Genomic DNA, 15,517 nt, shown 5'->3' on the forward strand with positions numbered 1-15,517 from the left:
TGTCCATACTGTGCTGGAACAATCCCCCCCCTCCCCCTTTACACGGTTGCACTACATCTCCATGGCCTGAAACACCAACCATGCTTTTCCAGTCCACATGCATACATTTGCTTCACATTTTAGCACTGTGAGGCCACCTCAGGGAAGCCTTCCCGCTTCCAACAGGTAGTAGCCACCACTCCTACTCAACCTCCACAAGCAAAAACGGCCTGGCATTGCACCCCATGCCTTTAATCCCAGCACCACCCAGAGGACAGAGGCAAGCGGATCTCTGTAGGTACCAGGCCAGCCTGTTCTACACAGTGAGTTCTAGGACAGGCATGGCCTACATAGAAAGACCCTGTCTGAGAGAGAGAGAGAGAGAGAGAGAGAGAGAGAGAGAGAGAGAGAGAGAGAGCACCAGCATAACCCATCATGTGCTTGCACCATGTCCCCTGGCCACACTGTGACTCTTGCTTGATCCACCAAAGGCACCATCTTCCCTAGCACTGTGACTCACAAGGGACGTCTACACATCATTTCCAAGTGATTCTGGGTAATTTAACCTTTGTAGGTGGAGCATTTTGTCACAGAGTCCACTAGAAAACATCACAGAACTATCCAGTATAGAAGCAATACCCAACAATTACCTCGTTTAGTAGGACTATTTAGCATTCCAGATTAAATTACCAAGACCCCTAGGAAGCAAGCCTGACTCAGACTGCAGTCTCAGTCAGCCAGCTAGCACCTGAAGGGAACACGGGGAAAGATTTAAGGACTGGAGACAGTAGGAAGGACCTTGAGGTCTCTCGGAAAACTACAGCAGATGCTTAGGAAGAAGGGAGAGGCAGGGGGAGCAGGAGGCAAGAGGAAGGCAGTATTAGCTTCAGCTCAAAAGCCAAAGTGGTTCCCCATCCATCACTAGCGCTGAAACAGTTCCTGGTACTTAAAGACAAGTAAACCCATACTCAGGGTCCGCACCCACAAAACTGGGGTAGCAATGCCTCTCGCAGGGTTAACAGTGAGAATGAAAGGACTCTGCCAATGCCCTCAAATCCTTCTACACTGCAGAGGTCGGGTAGTGCAAGCTAGCTCATTGGCTCTGTTTGACAATTTATCAATCACTTGAATTTTCTCTGCATCAAAGTTTAAAGCAGACATTAATATCTTGAGACGCCCTGTAACATCACTCAGAATAGACAAAAAGCATGACACACGCCTGTCTTGGGAGGCAAGACAACTTAAGGATTTCGGTACCTATTAAGACCGTCTGGACCGTGAGCTGCTGGCTGTCCACCTCGGCAACTTCCCAGAGCTTGTTACGTACGAGGCTTCCGCCAATGATTAGTTGGACAATAAACAGCAGCAAACATGCAAAACCGGAAAGCTTTAGCAATGATGTGAGGAAGGCAAACACCACTTTCTTACAGACTAATAAATTTAACATCACCCAAAACATCCATTCGAAAAAGTCATTGCCTTTAAGAGATGTCAAGATATGATGTCCCATTATCTAGTTACTTCAGAACTGCATCAAAGGCTCCCTTTAGCATCCTGTTAGATCCAGTTGGTGATATCATTTACCAAGTTATATTTTTATGACTATAAAAAATTCAAGTCTGTATACAGTTTATGGGCCAATAGCTCACTAGGCTTATTAAAATTAATTTGCTTGATGCCAGCCTTCATTTTTACACAGCTGTCTTCACTGCAAGCATTTTACGAAGTGCACAGAAATAAATGGGTTGCTTCTCCCCTTTGTTTTCAACCTGCAGGAGACAGCTTTTTCAAAGATTTACTTTTGGGGGTTTTAATGATGAACGTGGATGTATGGGTACGCACATGTGTGTCAGTGCAGATGCCCATAGAGAAGGCCAGAGGCACCGGACGGCCCTGGAGCTGGAGTGCCAGGAGGTTGTGAGCTGCCTGACATGGGTGTTGGGAGCCCAACTCTAGTCCTCCGCCAGGGCAGTAAGTGCCTTTAGTCCCTGAGCATCTCACCAGGCCTGGCAGGTGTTTCTTTCTTTCTTTCTTTTTTTAATAAGATATTTTCTTCATTTACATTTCAAATGCTATCCCAAAAGTCCCCTATGCCCTCCCCCCCACCCTACTCCCCAACCCACTCACTGCCTGGCTCTGGCATTCCCCCTGTACTGGGGCATATGATCTTCACAAGACCAGGGCCTCTCTTCCCATTGATGGCCAACTAGGTCATCCTCTGCTACACATGCAACTAGATACATAGTTCTGGGAGGTGCTGGTTAGTTCATATTATTGATCCTCCTATAGGGTTGCAGACCCCTTTAGCTCCTTGGGTACTTTCTCTAGCTTCTTCATTAGGGGCTCTATGTTCCATCCAATAGATGACTGTGAGCATCCATTTCTGTATTTGCCAGGCACTGGTATAGCCTCACAAGAGATAGTTATATCAGGGTCCTGTCAGTAAAATATTGCTGGCATATGCAATACTATCTGGGTTTGGTGGATGTATATGGGATGGGTCCCCAGGTGGAGCAGTCTCTGGATGGTCCTTTCTTTTGTCTCAGCTCCGAACTTTGTCTCTGTAACTCCTTCCAAAGGTATTTTGTTACCCATTCTAAGAAGGAACAAAGTATCCACTCGTTGGTCTTCCTTTCCCTAACCTAAAGAAAGAGATGCCCATGAACATACAAGAAGCCTACAGAACTCCAAATAAACTGGACCAGAAAAGAAATTCCTCCTGGCAGGTGTTTCTTAAGCTTGATGCGTATCAGAGAACACTTGCTCAAGCCTGACTCACGCTCTGCACTTACTCTAAGAATTACACCCTAGATAACTTTTTTTTCCAACTCACCTTTTAAAACCAGTGTTAACACTTTAGAGCAAAATCCACAACCATGTAATTTAGAAGGAAAAGAACTGGACGGGGGAATAGAGAAAGTAACAGGCCTTCTCAGCTCTGCATTCACGGATACCATGAAAATCCATTCCATCACTCTCAGGTGCCTGCATCCTCTAAGGCAGAGGTCCTCCACCTTCCTAATGCTGTGACCCCTTAATACCGTTCCTCATGCTGTGCTGACCCCCAACCATATCATTATGTTCATTGCGACTTCATAACTGTAGTTTTGCTACTGCTATGAGTTGTAATGTAAATATTTGTGTTTTCCAATGGCTTCAGGAGACCCTGTAAAAAGGTTGTTCAATTCCCTACCCAGGGGTCATGACCCACACGTTGAGAACTACGGCTCTAAGGGCTTCTGGGTTCTGTTCTAGAATTACTTGTGTACAATAATTATAATATTCCGAATAACATACTCTAGTAGTTTAAATGTGTCCATGAGCCCTGGCTTAGCATTAATCAGTCCAATTAAGAAAAAAGGTTCAAAAGCTGAGCACATATCCTAAAATAGTAAAATATATTCTTGGCCTCAATCCCAGTGAAGAGTCCCATAGTGGCACCATACTGTAGAAGACCTAACAGGAGGTATGTGAAGCCCCAACATAAGATAGAAAGGTTGGCTGTCACTTTATTGTCTTTGACTACATAATTCTTAATGGTGAATTTTCTGTTTAGTTTTTTTTTTCTTGTATGAAGAGTTTCACAGAGCATAAGATAAAGTTCTCGGAGCCTTAAAATGATCAAATAATCAGAATTTGATGAATAAATCCATGTTCATTCACTAAAATATTTTACAGGATTCAAAATAAATAAGATTTTTAAGATGAAAGTAAAACAAGTGTGTTCTAAACCAATTCACCCAGGACCCTCAGTAGTCCAACACTTTAGTAGACAGAAAACAACCTGTTTGGAATCTAATGGAAGCATATATTCCTAATAATCTGGGTAATTGTCGTTATTTTAACTGATTATGAACAGAAAGCTACTGGTCACCACAGAGCTAACAGATTGAGTACACTGTCAATCTGCATCCTGAATGTAATAAATTCTATTAGGATTTAGATTGGAGAACGGAAAAAATTATGAGGCAGGAATCACCAAAGTTAAGATATAAACCAAGCCTTCCATTTAAAGTAAGCTCAATCCCGGCTTTCTTATTTGCCACAAATATAACCTCAGATGTCACTCCTCTGTTTTATTAGATTTATGAAGTGAGGGAGTTAGACTTGCAAGGAGTTTTATTTATGTCAGTGTCTGGCCTGAAATGGACCTTAGACATAAGTGGAATGACTGGGGGTTGTTATGGCTGAAGCTCAGACGCAGAATCTGCTTAACAGTGCATATGTATGGAACACTTGAGGCCAGTGCTGAAGCCAGCTCAAATACAGAATTTTTGTGCATGAATGCAGCATAGAAAGAAAAAAAAAAAAAAAAAAAAAAAAAAAAAAAAAAACAGAAACTGACCAGGAGAAACTCAAGAGAATTAGGGTTTGAGACTAGAATTCTCATCCAGGATCGCATGCAGGAGGATCACTGCAAGTTCAAGACCAGCTTGGACTGACTGCATAGGTAGCTGGAAGCCAGCCTTGGCTGTATACTCCCCTCGGGAAGGTGCAGGAAGTGGGGCAGAGGGGATCTGTGTATTAAACAAAGTAGCCTCAGGTAAGTTGCAATAGTATTACTGCCAGGACACTGCAAAGTGTGGAGAGGAGGAGCTACAAATTGTAACAGTGTAACGGCAGCTTATGATTTTGTAACTGGGCCCAGAGGCTGACCACTAGGAACTGCCAACATTCAGGCTGTCCTAATCCCCGGTGAAGCGGTTTGATTTAGCAAAGGAACTGCACAGCCCACAGTGAAAGGCAGCTCCCCTCCAAGGAGCATCTTTGGAAATAGCAGCCACCTTCACTAATCACACAGGAAGGGTCGCAACAAACAGCTATAGTCACTGTAGGTGCTCTGGAGTTAGATCATAGCAGGCTCTTTATACAAGAAGTAAAGCCACACTACATGGTGCAAAAAACAAACAAACAAACAACCCTGGAAAAGCCATTGATCTTTACTCCTATGTATTCCATTGACAGCTGCTCTAAAGTCAGAGTGCATGGATGCACATTTTTAGTCTCAGCTAGGTGGGAAACTGAGGCAGGGGGCATCCCTTTAAAGCCAGGAACTAGAGGACTGCCTGGGCAACAAAGTAAGGCTTGATTTCAAACCCTGTGTTGGAGAGAAGGCTGGACTACATTTTAATGGGGGAGTTATGCTTATAACTGTGCAACCACGTTGACCATTTTATTCAAGTTCTATTTGATCTACGCTCCTTTTAAAACGATGACTCTTGGCTGGCTGAGCACGGTGGCACATGCCTATAATCCCAACACCAGAGAGAGGAAGAGCAAGAAAAGAGGCCACTGGACCTCCACTATATAGTGAGACCCTGTCCCAAACAAACAAACAAACAAACAAATGTGACTCAAGCCAAGAAGCAGCAGCAGCTATTATTAGCTATGACCCTTGGCTCCAATTTGCTGTCCCTACTACTGCTGAATAGGAGTGCCACAAGCTGGGCTTGTGATCGGGTTCGATGCAGACTGCCATCTGCTGCACACACGGGATGTGTCCGCTTGGCCCCAGTGCCTCCCCAGGTAGGATCAAGTGGTTTATTCCATAGTCTCCTACCACATGTGTCTCAAAACCATATCCACTTAGCGATTCCTACTCCTGGAGACTGTGGAACACAAAGACTTCCCTGGCAGACAAAGGGTTAATTTTATAAGAGAAGGGAGAGATACAAAGGCAACTGTAGTTTAGGATACAATAAAAAGAAGACCAAGAGGGCAGCAGTCTTCTCAGCTGCGCAATCTTGGCCAAGTCTTTCTCTTTTCTGGGCCTCAATTTCAGGCTTGAAATATCAAGAGTTAAATCCGTAAGAGGCATCTTTCAAACGGAATGCCACATGAAGAATCATAGAAAATCGGATGGGGGTACCTTCATGATGGCTTTAGAGCAACTGGAACAGAAATTCAGAATCTGCTTCTACGTGTTGAAACAAGCACGTTCACCTCTTTTCAAACCTTGGACTCCTAAGTTCATTTACAAGTCACCATTTCCATGACAACACTTCTGCCCTTCAAAAATAACACTTCATTTTTAATTGTGCTTTCAGTTACAGATTCAGTTCATCACTTTTACCCACCCCAGAATAGCACAGAAGAATATTGTCTGAAGTAGCTCTACAAGGAAGACACACACAGAGACCGGTGCATCTGAGGCACACATTTTCAAACACCACTTGAATACCACACCCAAACAGTATTAAGAACAAACTGCAAAATCGGAGGATGCTTCATTGGAAAACAAAGATAGCTCGGGAAATTTTCCAATAGTTCAGAGGGAAAAGACTGCCATCACATTTTGGGGGTGGCCTGTATGTCTTTCAGAGAACATAACTGGAGGCTATCATACATGCAAATCAGAATTGAACTATAGAAAAACTCGGCTCTCACCCAAAAGCTTTAGCAAAGCAATGTCAGTATGCCAAATATGAAAAAGTACAATCTTCTCACAAGAAGGAAGCTCAGGTCCATCACTACCACTAATAATAGCAATACTATCTTGTATTCTCAGCGCCTCGGTTCTTTTCATAGTGCGTTCCCACAATTTTATGCTACCACAGGTCTAGGGCTATCCTCTCTGCAAAGCTCTAGTCCTTTCCTCTTAGGAGACAGGGAAACAGAACAAGACAGATCATGATGCACGGGCTGAAGGCAGCACCTTCTCTATTGGGCCAGCTGCAGTGAGCCTTCTCATCACACTACACAAGTTCACCTTATGAAATTAAACCTACACTTGTTCTCTCAAGAGTTGGCCAGAGACCAACACATATGGGCCTCGAAAGTCCAAAGGAAGGGAACCTGCTGACCTGTTAGGTCAAGAACTCCATGCCAAGCTCAGGTACCATACCGCCAACACTACACATACACACGCCCCTGGGCTACTGACAGAATTCCTTCTTTGCCAAGCAATGAAACCCGGCAAGAACTGATTAATGGAATCACTAAATCTCTCCCTCTGTGAACAACTTGCCATGCCGCCTCTCTTGTGCCTGCTGCCCTTCCTTTGGGCACGCGTGCACAACCCTCGGAAGGGACCACCGGGATCTTTAAGAACCCGAGGGGATGGTGTTTGCCTCCTGAAGCAATGCAGCATCCACCTCGAGGAAGCAGAACACGCACAGGCAGGGGACCTGATCAGAGAAGGATAAAGTTTGATTTTCCTCCCTGCGTGTTCCTAGGGGGCCGGGAGAGGGCGAGGCAGCAGCCTCCTGGGGTCCCGGGGTGCTCTCCGGGGACAGTTCCCAGCAGCATGGCACTGCCACTCTCCTGACACACCGGCAACCGCGGCAACTCCGGACGCTCCAACCCGCCCAGAGGAGGTGAGAAGGGGACAACTTGCACCGGGCTCAGTTCGGGAGCATTGGAGCAAAGCTGTCAGAAACGACGGAAGGAGGGACCGAGCCCGGAGGCGGGTCAGGGAGAGGTTCAAGTCCCGTGCCTTCCCCGCCCTGGCGTCCCCAGTCCTGCGGGAACATCCCTGCTGTCGCCCCTCCTCCTCCTCTCCTGCCTCCCGCCCGCCCTGCCTTCTCCGCCGCCGCCGCAGGCGCTGAAGGACACGGCGGCTCGGTGGCCCGCCACCCCGGGGCGGCCGCGAGTTGAGGGAAGTCGCCGGGCGCCCCGGCCTGCCCGCGGCTCCCCACGCCGCCCCGCCCTCCCCGGAGCCGCGCTCGCTCACCGTCCGGTGCTGCTGGTGCGGCCGGTGGCGGCTGACGCCCAGCCCGGGAAAGCAGCCGGCAGTCAGCGCTCCGCAGCCGCCGGCGCCCCCGCCGCCGCCCCGGGAGCAGAGCAGCAGCAGGAGCGATCTACCTGCGGCGGCCGCCATCTCTCAACTGGAAACGGCGCTGGCCCAGGCAGCGCAGCGGACGGCAGGGGCGTGGCCAAGACCCGCCACTCAGCCTCACTAGGCCAATTGCAGTCCTGAGTCAAGCCTCTGAGGCGGGGCTTCCTGCAAAGTCCAATCAAAAGGCGGGAGAATCCCGGCTTCGGGCTGTCTGTCACTTCCAGAGTTACCTTACGGGCAAATTCTAGGGGACCGGTCTCTGGCGTTCGAGCCTCTGGGAATGGAGCAGTAAGGGATTGCCCGTTCGATTTGGCTAATCTTTACCAAGTGACTTGATAAGAGAGCTAGGGGAAATAGATACCTGTGCAGAGCTTGTTCCGAGTTGAGTTCTGAGTGTTCTAAGTTGTCTGCCTAAGCACCCAACTGGTCATTTTAAGGAGGTTGGCTACAACTCTCGACCGCATGTCTAAAGTTAGCATCCATAACAGATAGCATTTGGATGTGCCGAGACTAACCCTGAATTGTAAAGTTATCCAATGGCAGTGCTGTGTAGCATGGTATTAGGTAGAATGGTTGTAGCTTCAAACTCCCAGGATGAGTACCTGCCATTGGGCTGAATGAACAGAACGCTACACAATTGAAACATCTGATTCTTTTCCCCAGCACCCTTAGATCCGCATTCCTCTCTAAAAGCAACACTGTTCGTTACCATGTTTGACCTTGGTCTCCCTTTTAAAATAAACTACAAAAACAGAAGACGCCAGCAATGTAATAAAGCCATGTAAAGATGAACCAAGTTTCATAATTTTGCTAAGATAGCAAGTAGAACACAGTTGAGAATAACTTTTTTTTGCGGGGGGGTCGGGGATACGGGGGACTGTCATTATGTTGCCCAGCCTGACCGGCAATGCTCTATGTAGCCCAGGATGACCTCAAACTCACCTCCAACCTCACCATCCCCAGTGCTGGGGGTTATAGGTATGGACCATCACACCCAGCGTAGAATTACCCTTTTTGTTGTTGTTGTTGTTTTGTTGTAGTACTTCGGATTTTTGTTGAGATTAAGTCATACTACATCCTGAGGCTAGCCTTGAACTTATGATCGTCCTGCCTCAGCCTCCTGAGTGCTATGATCACAAGCATGAACCATCATGCCTGGCTTGGACTGACCTCACTCAACTTTCTCTTGAAAACACGACTTGCCACAGGACAAGGTTTCTCAACCGATGGGTCGCGACCCTTTGCGTCAAAAGTTTTTTTCACAAGAGTTTCCCAAGGCTATCCTAAAACACAGGTATTTACATTATGATTCAAAGCAGTGGTAAAATTACAGATATGAGATAGCAACAAAAACAGTGTTATGGTTTAAGGTCACCACAGTATGAGGAAATGTATTAAGGGGTCACAACATTAGGAGGGTTGAGAACCACTACACAAGAAACTAAGTTCCTAGCAATGGTTCGTTGAATGTGGTGTAACAAAGGAAACCTGCAGTTCCTCTACTTTCTTAGACTTCCGAGCTGTTTCTTATTAAGAGCCACTCAATTCTTTCAGCTCCTTTTTAAAATCCAAGTGGGGGAAGGTTTAGATTTTTAAAAATTCTAATAAACATCACTGTAGGCTATATAACCCTACATGAAGTTTTAAAAATTAAAATTTGTATTACTTGTTCTAATAATATTCTTTAAAGTTTGACTAGAATTTGCTTCCTTGGCCAACTTCTCAGTTAATTCTTTGGCCAGAAAAGTAAGATGGTGGGTTTCTCCTGGTGACCCCCAAAGAGCTTTAAGTTCCACAAGAGAAACCTGGGACCTGAGGAATGAGCTCCATCTCAACAGCTGAATGCAACAAGCCCCCATTTGGAATTCTTGGCATTGCTGGAACAACTTCAGTCACAACTGCCTTTTACCCATCTATAGTTACCAACACAGCATCTCAAGTATTTAGCCATACTGCACATTCCCTTCTCTCTGTCTCGCCTTTGGGTTTTAGATTGTTTTCTTCTTCTTCTTCTTCTTCTTCTTCTTCTTCTTCTTCTTCTTCTTCTTCTTCTTCTTCTTCTTCTTCTTCTTCCTCTCTTCCTCTTCCTCTTCCTCTTCCTCCTCCTCCTCCTCTTCCTTCTTCTTTGATAACTCCAGGCCCTGGCCAAGAGTGTTCCATCTCTGTCTCTGCTTTACACTTTGGGAAATCTCACTAGAATTGCCGTTCTTCTGTTTTTCCAATGTCTACCCTGCACTACTGAGATTTAGTCCTGGGCATTAGAAAAAAGAACCACATTCAGTACTGGCCAGTCACAGTAGCATACACCTGTGATCACATAACTCGGGAAGCTGAAGCAGGAGGACTTCTGTGATTAGGAGGCCATCTTGGACTACATAGCTAGATGTTTGGGGGAAATATAAAACAAAAGAAAACAACCTGGGGGAAAAGTCACAGTGTTTTTTTTTAATGTACATATCTGAAACTAGAGGCATTGCTGTATTCCAAAATATATCATCTCATATCTATGAAAATTAAATCTCTGATGCCCCTACCTTAGGCTACATATAGCATCTACCAGTACACCACGATCTTATAATGTAGATCTAACAATTGAACTAAACAACTGTCATTTATCTTCACCCAGGAAAAGAAGTGAAATAAAACCTTCCCTCGGTGGCAGAGGACTACAGGGACTGGTTGGCCAGGCTTACTACGGAGAAAGGGTTCAGCAGAACGGAGTCCTCAAACCTAAGATGGACCCTTTGCCACTCATGTGTCAGGGACGCGCTGGCCATTCTAGACGTAACACATCTTTAAAGAAGGACACACACTTGGTGAGAAGTTGAAGATAACCTCCATATCTTCCAATAAAGTGCCTGCCAAGTAAATTAGACTTCAATCGCTTAACAAAATATTATCCAACCATATACAAAAGTTAACTATCCACAGATCAACCATATTGGCACACGTGCTACATCCCAGCACTTGGGAGGCTGAGGCAAAATTACAAGTTCCTGGAGTACATAGTGAAAAATTATCTCAAAAAAAAAGGGGGGGGGTGTTGGCATGTTCTTATAATCCAACCTTAGGAAAGCTCAGGTAGGAAGATGGCCAAGTTTAAAGCCAACCTGGGCTACACAGACAAAACTCTAGTTCATCTATCTCAAATATAAAAAATAAACAACAACAAAAAGAATTGTCCTGTCTACACTTTCACACTTAATCAAAAGACCAAGAAATGATGTACTTATTCTTTATTAAAGTAAACTGGGCATAGCGGCACATACCGCTAATGTCAGTGGTTGGGAAATAGAAGCAAGGTCAAGTCTGGAGTGCAAGGCCATCCTCAGTTCCTAGAGTTCAAGACCAGGCTGGGCTATGTGCGGCGCTGTCTTCAGAAAAGAAAAAAGAAAGAAAGAAAAAAAGAAAGAAAGAAAAGAATACAGTAGTTCTGTGCTTTTTTTTTTTTTTTTTGGTTTGGCTGAAATCGTGTATGAGATATAAAACTATAAATAATATAGTATGCATGATTATTTTGAAATCACACTTAACATGGGAGCCGGTGAGTTGACTCAGCAGGTAGAGGGGCTTGCTGCACCTGTCTGACAACTTGAGTTTGGTCTGGAACCCAAGAAAGGTAGAAAAAGAGAACTATCTCTCAAAAGGTGTCATATAACCTCCGTCCATGCTCTGTGTTGTGCACTCACGCACACAATAATAATAATAAAAATAAATATGCAAAACAATTTTAACATCATAGATAGGGCTGAGCATGGTGGCACATGCCTTTAATCCCAACTCGTGATGAGAGGCCAAATCTTTTAAGTTCAGACTCCATTTTAGAGAACCTGATCTAAGTTTGAACTCAGGCAAACAGGCTGGTACCTAGCATTAGTGTCCAAGTTGCCCCCCAACAAAATCCCAGCCTAGCTACGGTCTCTAGGTTAACCCCCAATAAGGCCAGTGTCCCCAGGTTACAACCTCAACAAGACCAGCATCTCCAGGTTATTCCCCCAACAAACCTGCACCCCCAGGTTACAAGCCCACCTCCTGCCTAACGACCACCAATGCAGAGGGAAGCAGAAATTAAGTTTATAATATGACTCCAACACCAGCCACAGTAGCTTTCCAATTAGATGCTTGCACACTTAGCCCCTGCTCGCTGCTTACTATAAAGCCTTGCCCTGATAGATATTCAATAGATATTCGGGGCTTCCACCACCGCCAAAACTATCCTGCATGATGGTGGTGCACTGGGGGATGGGGGAGGAGGTAGCTCAAATAGAATAAAGACCCTGCTGTGAGTTGCATCAGGTCGGCTCCTGTCTGTTTTTTGGGGGGCATCACTAACACTTCCCTGGCACTACAGTGAGAGGCAGAAGCAGGAAGATCTCTGTGAGTTCAAGGCCAACCTGTCCTACCTCAAATGTGTCCCGGTTCCAAACTGGTCAGGACAATATAGTAAGACCCCACCTTTAATTTATATATATACATATATATAATATATGTGTATATATATATATAAAATAACTCAGGTGGTGAATTTAAAGGAATAAATAGGAAGACACGTTGCCTTGGGGAAGTTTTGAGGGACACCTGCTCTTTTAAGTGATTTAAATTGTTCCCACCTGCATATTAATTTTATAATTTAAAAACATGCCATTAAAACATACTCAGTTGAACATTAATTTCTATGCCAATCCTTAAAAAAAAAAAAAACAGATTGCTTCTTTTTTAAAAAAAGCTAAAACGAATCAGAGTGTATTTCTTGGAGCATGAAACTTTAACCCATTTCCCTACTAAACCGTACACTGAAGTCAGCTCCCAGCTATGATTCAACGCAAAGGAATATTTACCCAAGGGTTCCAGAACAGGTAGGGTGGCCAGGTGAAGCACACGCACTGACTTGAGCAAGCAAACACGACGGGACTCTCCTCAGAGATTTGGGGGCTGTGTTTCCTGGTTCACCGATAATGTGAAGTATTATCTGCGTGCTAGCAGTAGTTCTGAGTGAACAGGAAAGAGTACATCCAAACAAAGGGCAGAAGGAAAGGCTGCAGCTTTCAGATGTTAGGGGAGCCCCTCCCTGGGCCGACCCTATCTGTCCTTTATGTTTGCTTCATTCTCTCAGGACGTCATCACACATTTCTCTTGCCTACCTCCGTTAGGAGCAACCTCTCCATCACCACAACCAAGTTCCTGAGACTTCCTCCTTTCAGTGCTCCTTGCTGTTCTTTCTCTGCACAGTAACTATTTCTAGTTCATCTGCACAGTAAATATTTCTAGTCAGTGTAGATGAGAGAGGTTCAACTACCTTTAAAGGCTTCTTTGTATATAACATACACATATATGAAAAACACTGATATACAATATGAGATATAAATATAATGTAGTGTATTATTATGATACGTTATATATCATAACCTATGTAAACTATATTACTTTACATATATACATGTATGTATATACATATGTACATTTACATGTATACATTATATGTATATATGTGTATATATAACATACACAATATATTATATCTTTTCCTCTATATATCTGCTTTCACTTCATCATACACAGAAGCACACCCATGCTCTCCTTGTTTTTCCTTATTCCCTCCAATACTCCCACTTGTCCCAACTCTAACACAGACCGACTCCAAGTCAGAAATGTATTTACTTATCCCTCTAAAAATGCTTGTTAGTGGGAGGCTCAGGCCCTGATTTCCAAAGGAATGACTGACTCCATATTTTATAACTCAATCAGCCTGTGGTCTAATCTTATTTTCTGTCGGCAACATGCAAGCCTCGATCTTTTTTTCTTTCATGCACAGAACCCGCAAGGAGACACTGAGGTGAGCAGGGCAGGAATTGTTCAGGTAGATTGCCTTTGTTCCTGTTTCTCAGAATCCGGGAGCCTGGCAGCAAATTTTAAGGCTGTCTTTCATTTTGCGGTAGATTGGCTCACGCCCTTTTGTAGTCTTTGATATTTACTAGACTTTTGGATCTAGGAAGTCTTTTGTCTCTCTCTAGAGTGACCAAAGCTATTAATTTTGTATTCAAATATAGCACACCTCCTAAGTACATAAGAATTCAGCTCCCATGGCTATGAAACTCAGCACCGTCCAGAGTAATAAAAAGACCCGGCTGACATGGAATGGAATCCCAAATAGTGAAGTGACTCCTTGCTTAGCAGTCGCTTCTCATAAACCTGTTTCCCGTGCCCTGGGCTCTCTCAAAAGCCATCCCAACCATCTGTGCTTCTGTAAGTGGGGGTGGGGAATATAACCTTCTCTGAAAATAAACGTCTAGGTAAAACTTAAGTCTCCTTGCAAGCGCCCCTAACTTTGTATCCCAGTAGCTTAGTGCCAGATGTGATAACTGTTCTGTGATCATTAGGCCTTTTGGATTGTTAAAGACCAAGTCTGGCATAGCCAAGGATAACCACATACTAGCTAGCGTAACTGATAGGAGATGCTACAAGAAACTCTCACTAGACCTGTCTGATCACTATAGTTTGACTGACTCAGCCACAGATCTCCTACATGTATCCTGCAGCAGAATTCCTCCTGTCAAGTGGAATTTTTTTTTTTTCCTGCAGTGGGCTATCCTGTAAGAGAATTCCTTACGTGGAACTATCTTTGTCCTACGGGACTCCTCCAGGTTTAGGGATGCCAATCTGGCAAGTTACCTAAAGCTAATTCCAGACAATGCCAGTTCTTCCTTCAACTGTCTGTTCTTCACAACACTTAAATTTATAGACAGCTCCGATGAGACTATCTAAAAGAATTTCACAAAGCAGAATAGTCTAAAAGAACCTTCGTGGGCTGGTTTCTAGCCACACGAATCTGCCTACTTCAAGGTGAGATACATCTTTAATATCATGCTGAGTTTGGCCCAAATTTCAGCTCCTCTGAATCTAAACTAAGTTACTGTCAAAACTAATATATTTCTCCTCAGTTTGGATGGATTGGACACCACCATCATCAGGACTGACTTCCAGGGGAAAGCGTGAAGGTTCTGGGTCATAGGCTGCAGTTGGTGGGAAGCAGGGGGTAGAGGAAGTTGTGGGTGGGAGCGTGGGCTTTGCCAATGAACAACAGGTGCAAGCACGGCTCTTTAAATTTAGCCACTGCTCTTGGCATCCTGTCTCCAGCATCCCGTCACTTACGGCAACTACTGCTGATTTGGAAAGGATCAAGGGACAGATAGGAGGAGGGATCCTATTTGTTAAAGTCAAAAGGAGGGGAGAGTTAACTTTTACAAAAACCAGCCAAAGGAATGGAAAAACAAAAAACAAAAAAACACTGGCCCTCGGAAAATATACACAGTTAAAAGGAATGAAAGGGGAGGGAAATTATTCAGAGATGATAATCATTAGCAAATCATCCTTAATTAAGCACTTTGAAAGTCACTCTTAGCTGCCAGAATGTGGGAGCAAAAATCACATAAGATTTGGATGGAAACTCAGAAAATAATAACTAGTAATCCCAAATGTGGGTGAGAGAAGGGGGATAACCTGGATAGGTCAGTGCATTTATCATCCCATAAGCCTGTCAATCAAATGGAGGCTCCCATGCTAGGAAAGCTAGGCAAAGGTATGAGACTCAAGCACTCCCCGAATTCTTCTTGCTTACGCATTTCTTTTTCTGAGATATTCACTTAATTCTCATAACCTTGACCTTGAAATGGAACCCATTTTTTTCCACCTAGCATTTACCCATCACTGAAACGAATGAAAAGTCTCCCTCTCCCCCACCCTTGGCAGGGGACCACCACTATC

The 15,517-nt window shown here is 44.5% G+C and overlaps 1 protein-coding gene across 3 annotated transcripts in view; it reads right to left on the reverse strand.

Annotated features, from left to right (window-relative positions):
• Positions 1-8,537, reverse strand: part of Mcu (mitochondrial calcium uniporter) — a 170,426-nt gene extending 161,889 nt beyond the window's left edge. Inside the window, exon 1 of one of the 3 annotated variants that reach the window (XM_030245012.1) lies at positions 7,652-8,537. Coding sequence is in view for 1 of the 3 variants with exons in the window: in NM_001033259.4 (NP_001028431.2) it covers positions 7,652-7,798 (147 nt within the window). In the remaining 2 variants the exon portion in view is untranslated. The remainder of the gene's footprint in view (positions 1-7,651) is intronic. The other 2 variants (NM_001033259.4, XM_006513468.2) reach the window with 2 other exon arrangements.
• Positions 8,538-15,517: the final 6,980 nt, after the last annotated feature.

This window comes from Mus musculus, chromosome 10 (genome assembly GCF_000001635.26).
Source record: "Mus musculus strain C57BL/6J chromosome 10, GRCm38.p6 C57BL/6J".
In the NCBI taxonomy this organism is placed as follows: domain Eukaryota; kingdom Metazoa; phylum Chordata; class Mammalia; order Rodentia; family Muridae; genus Mus; species Mus musculus.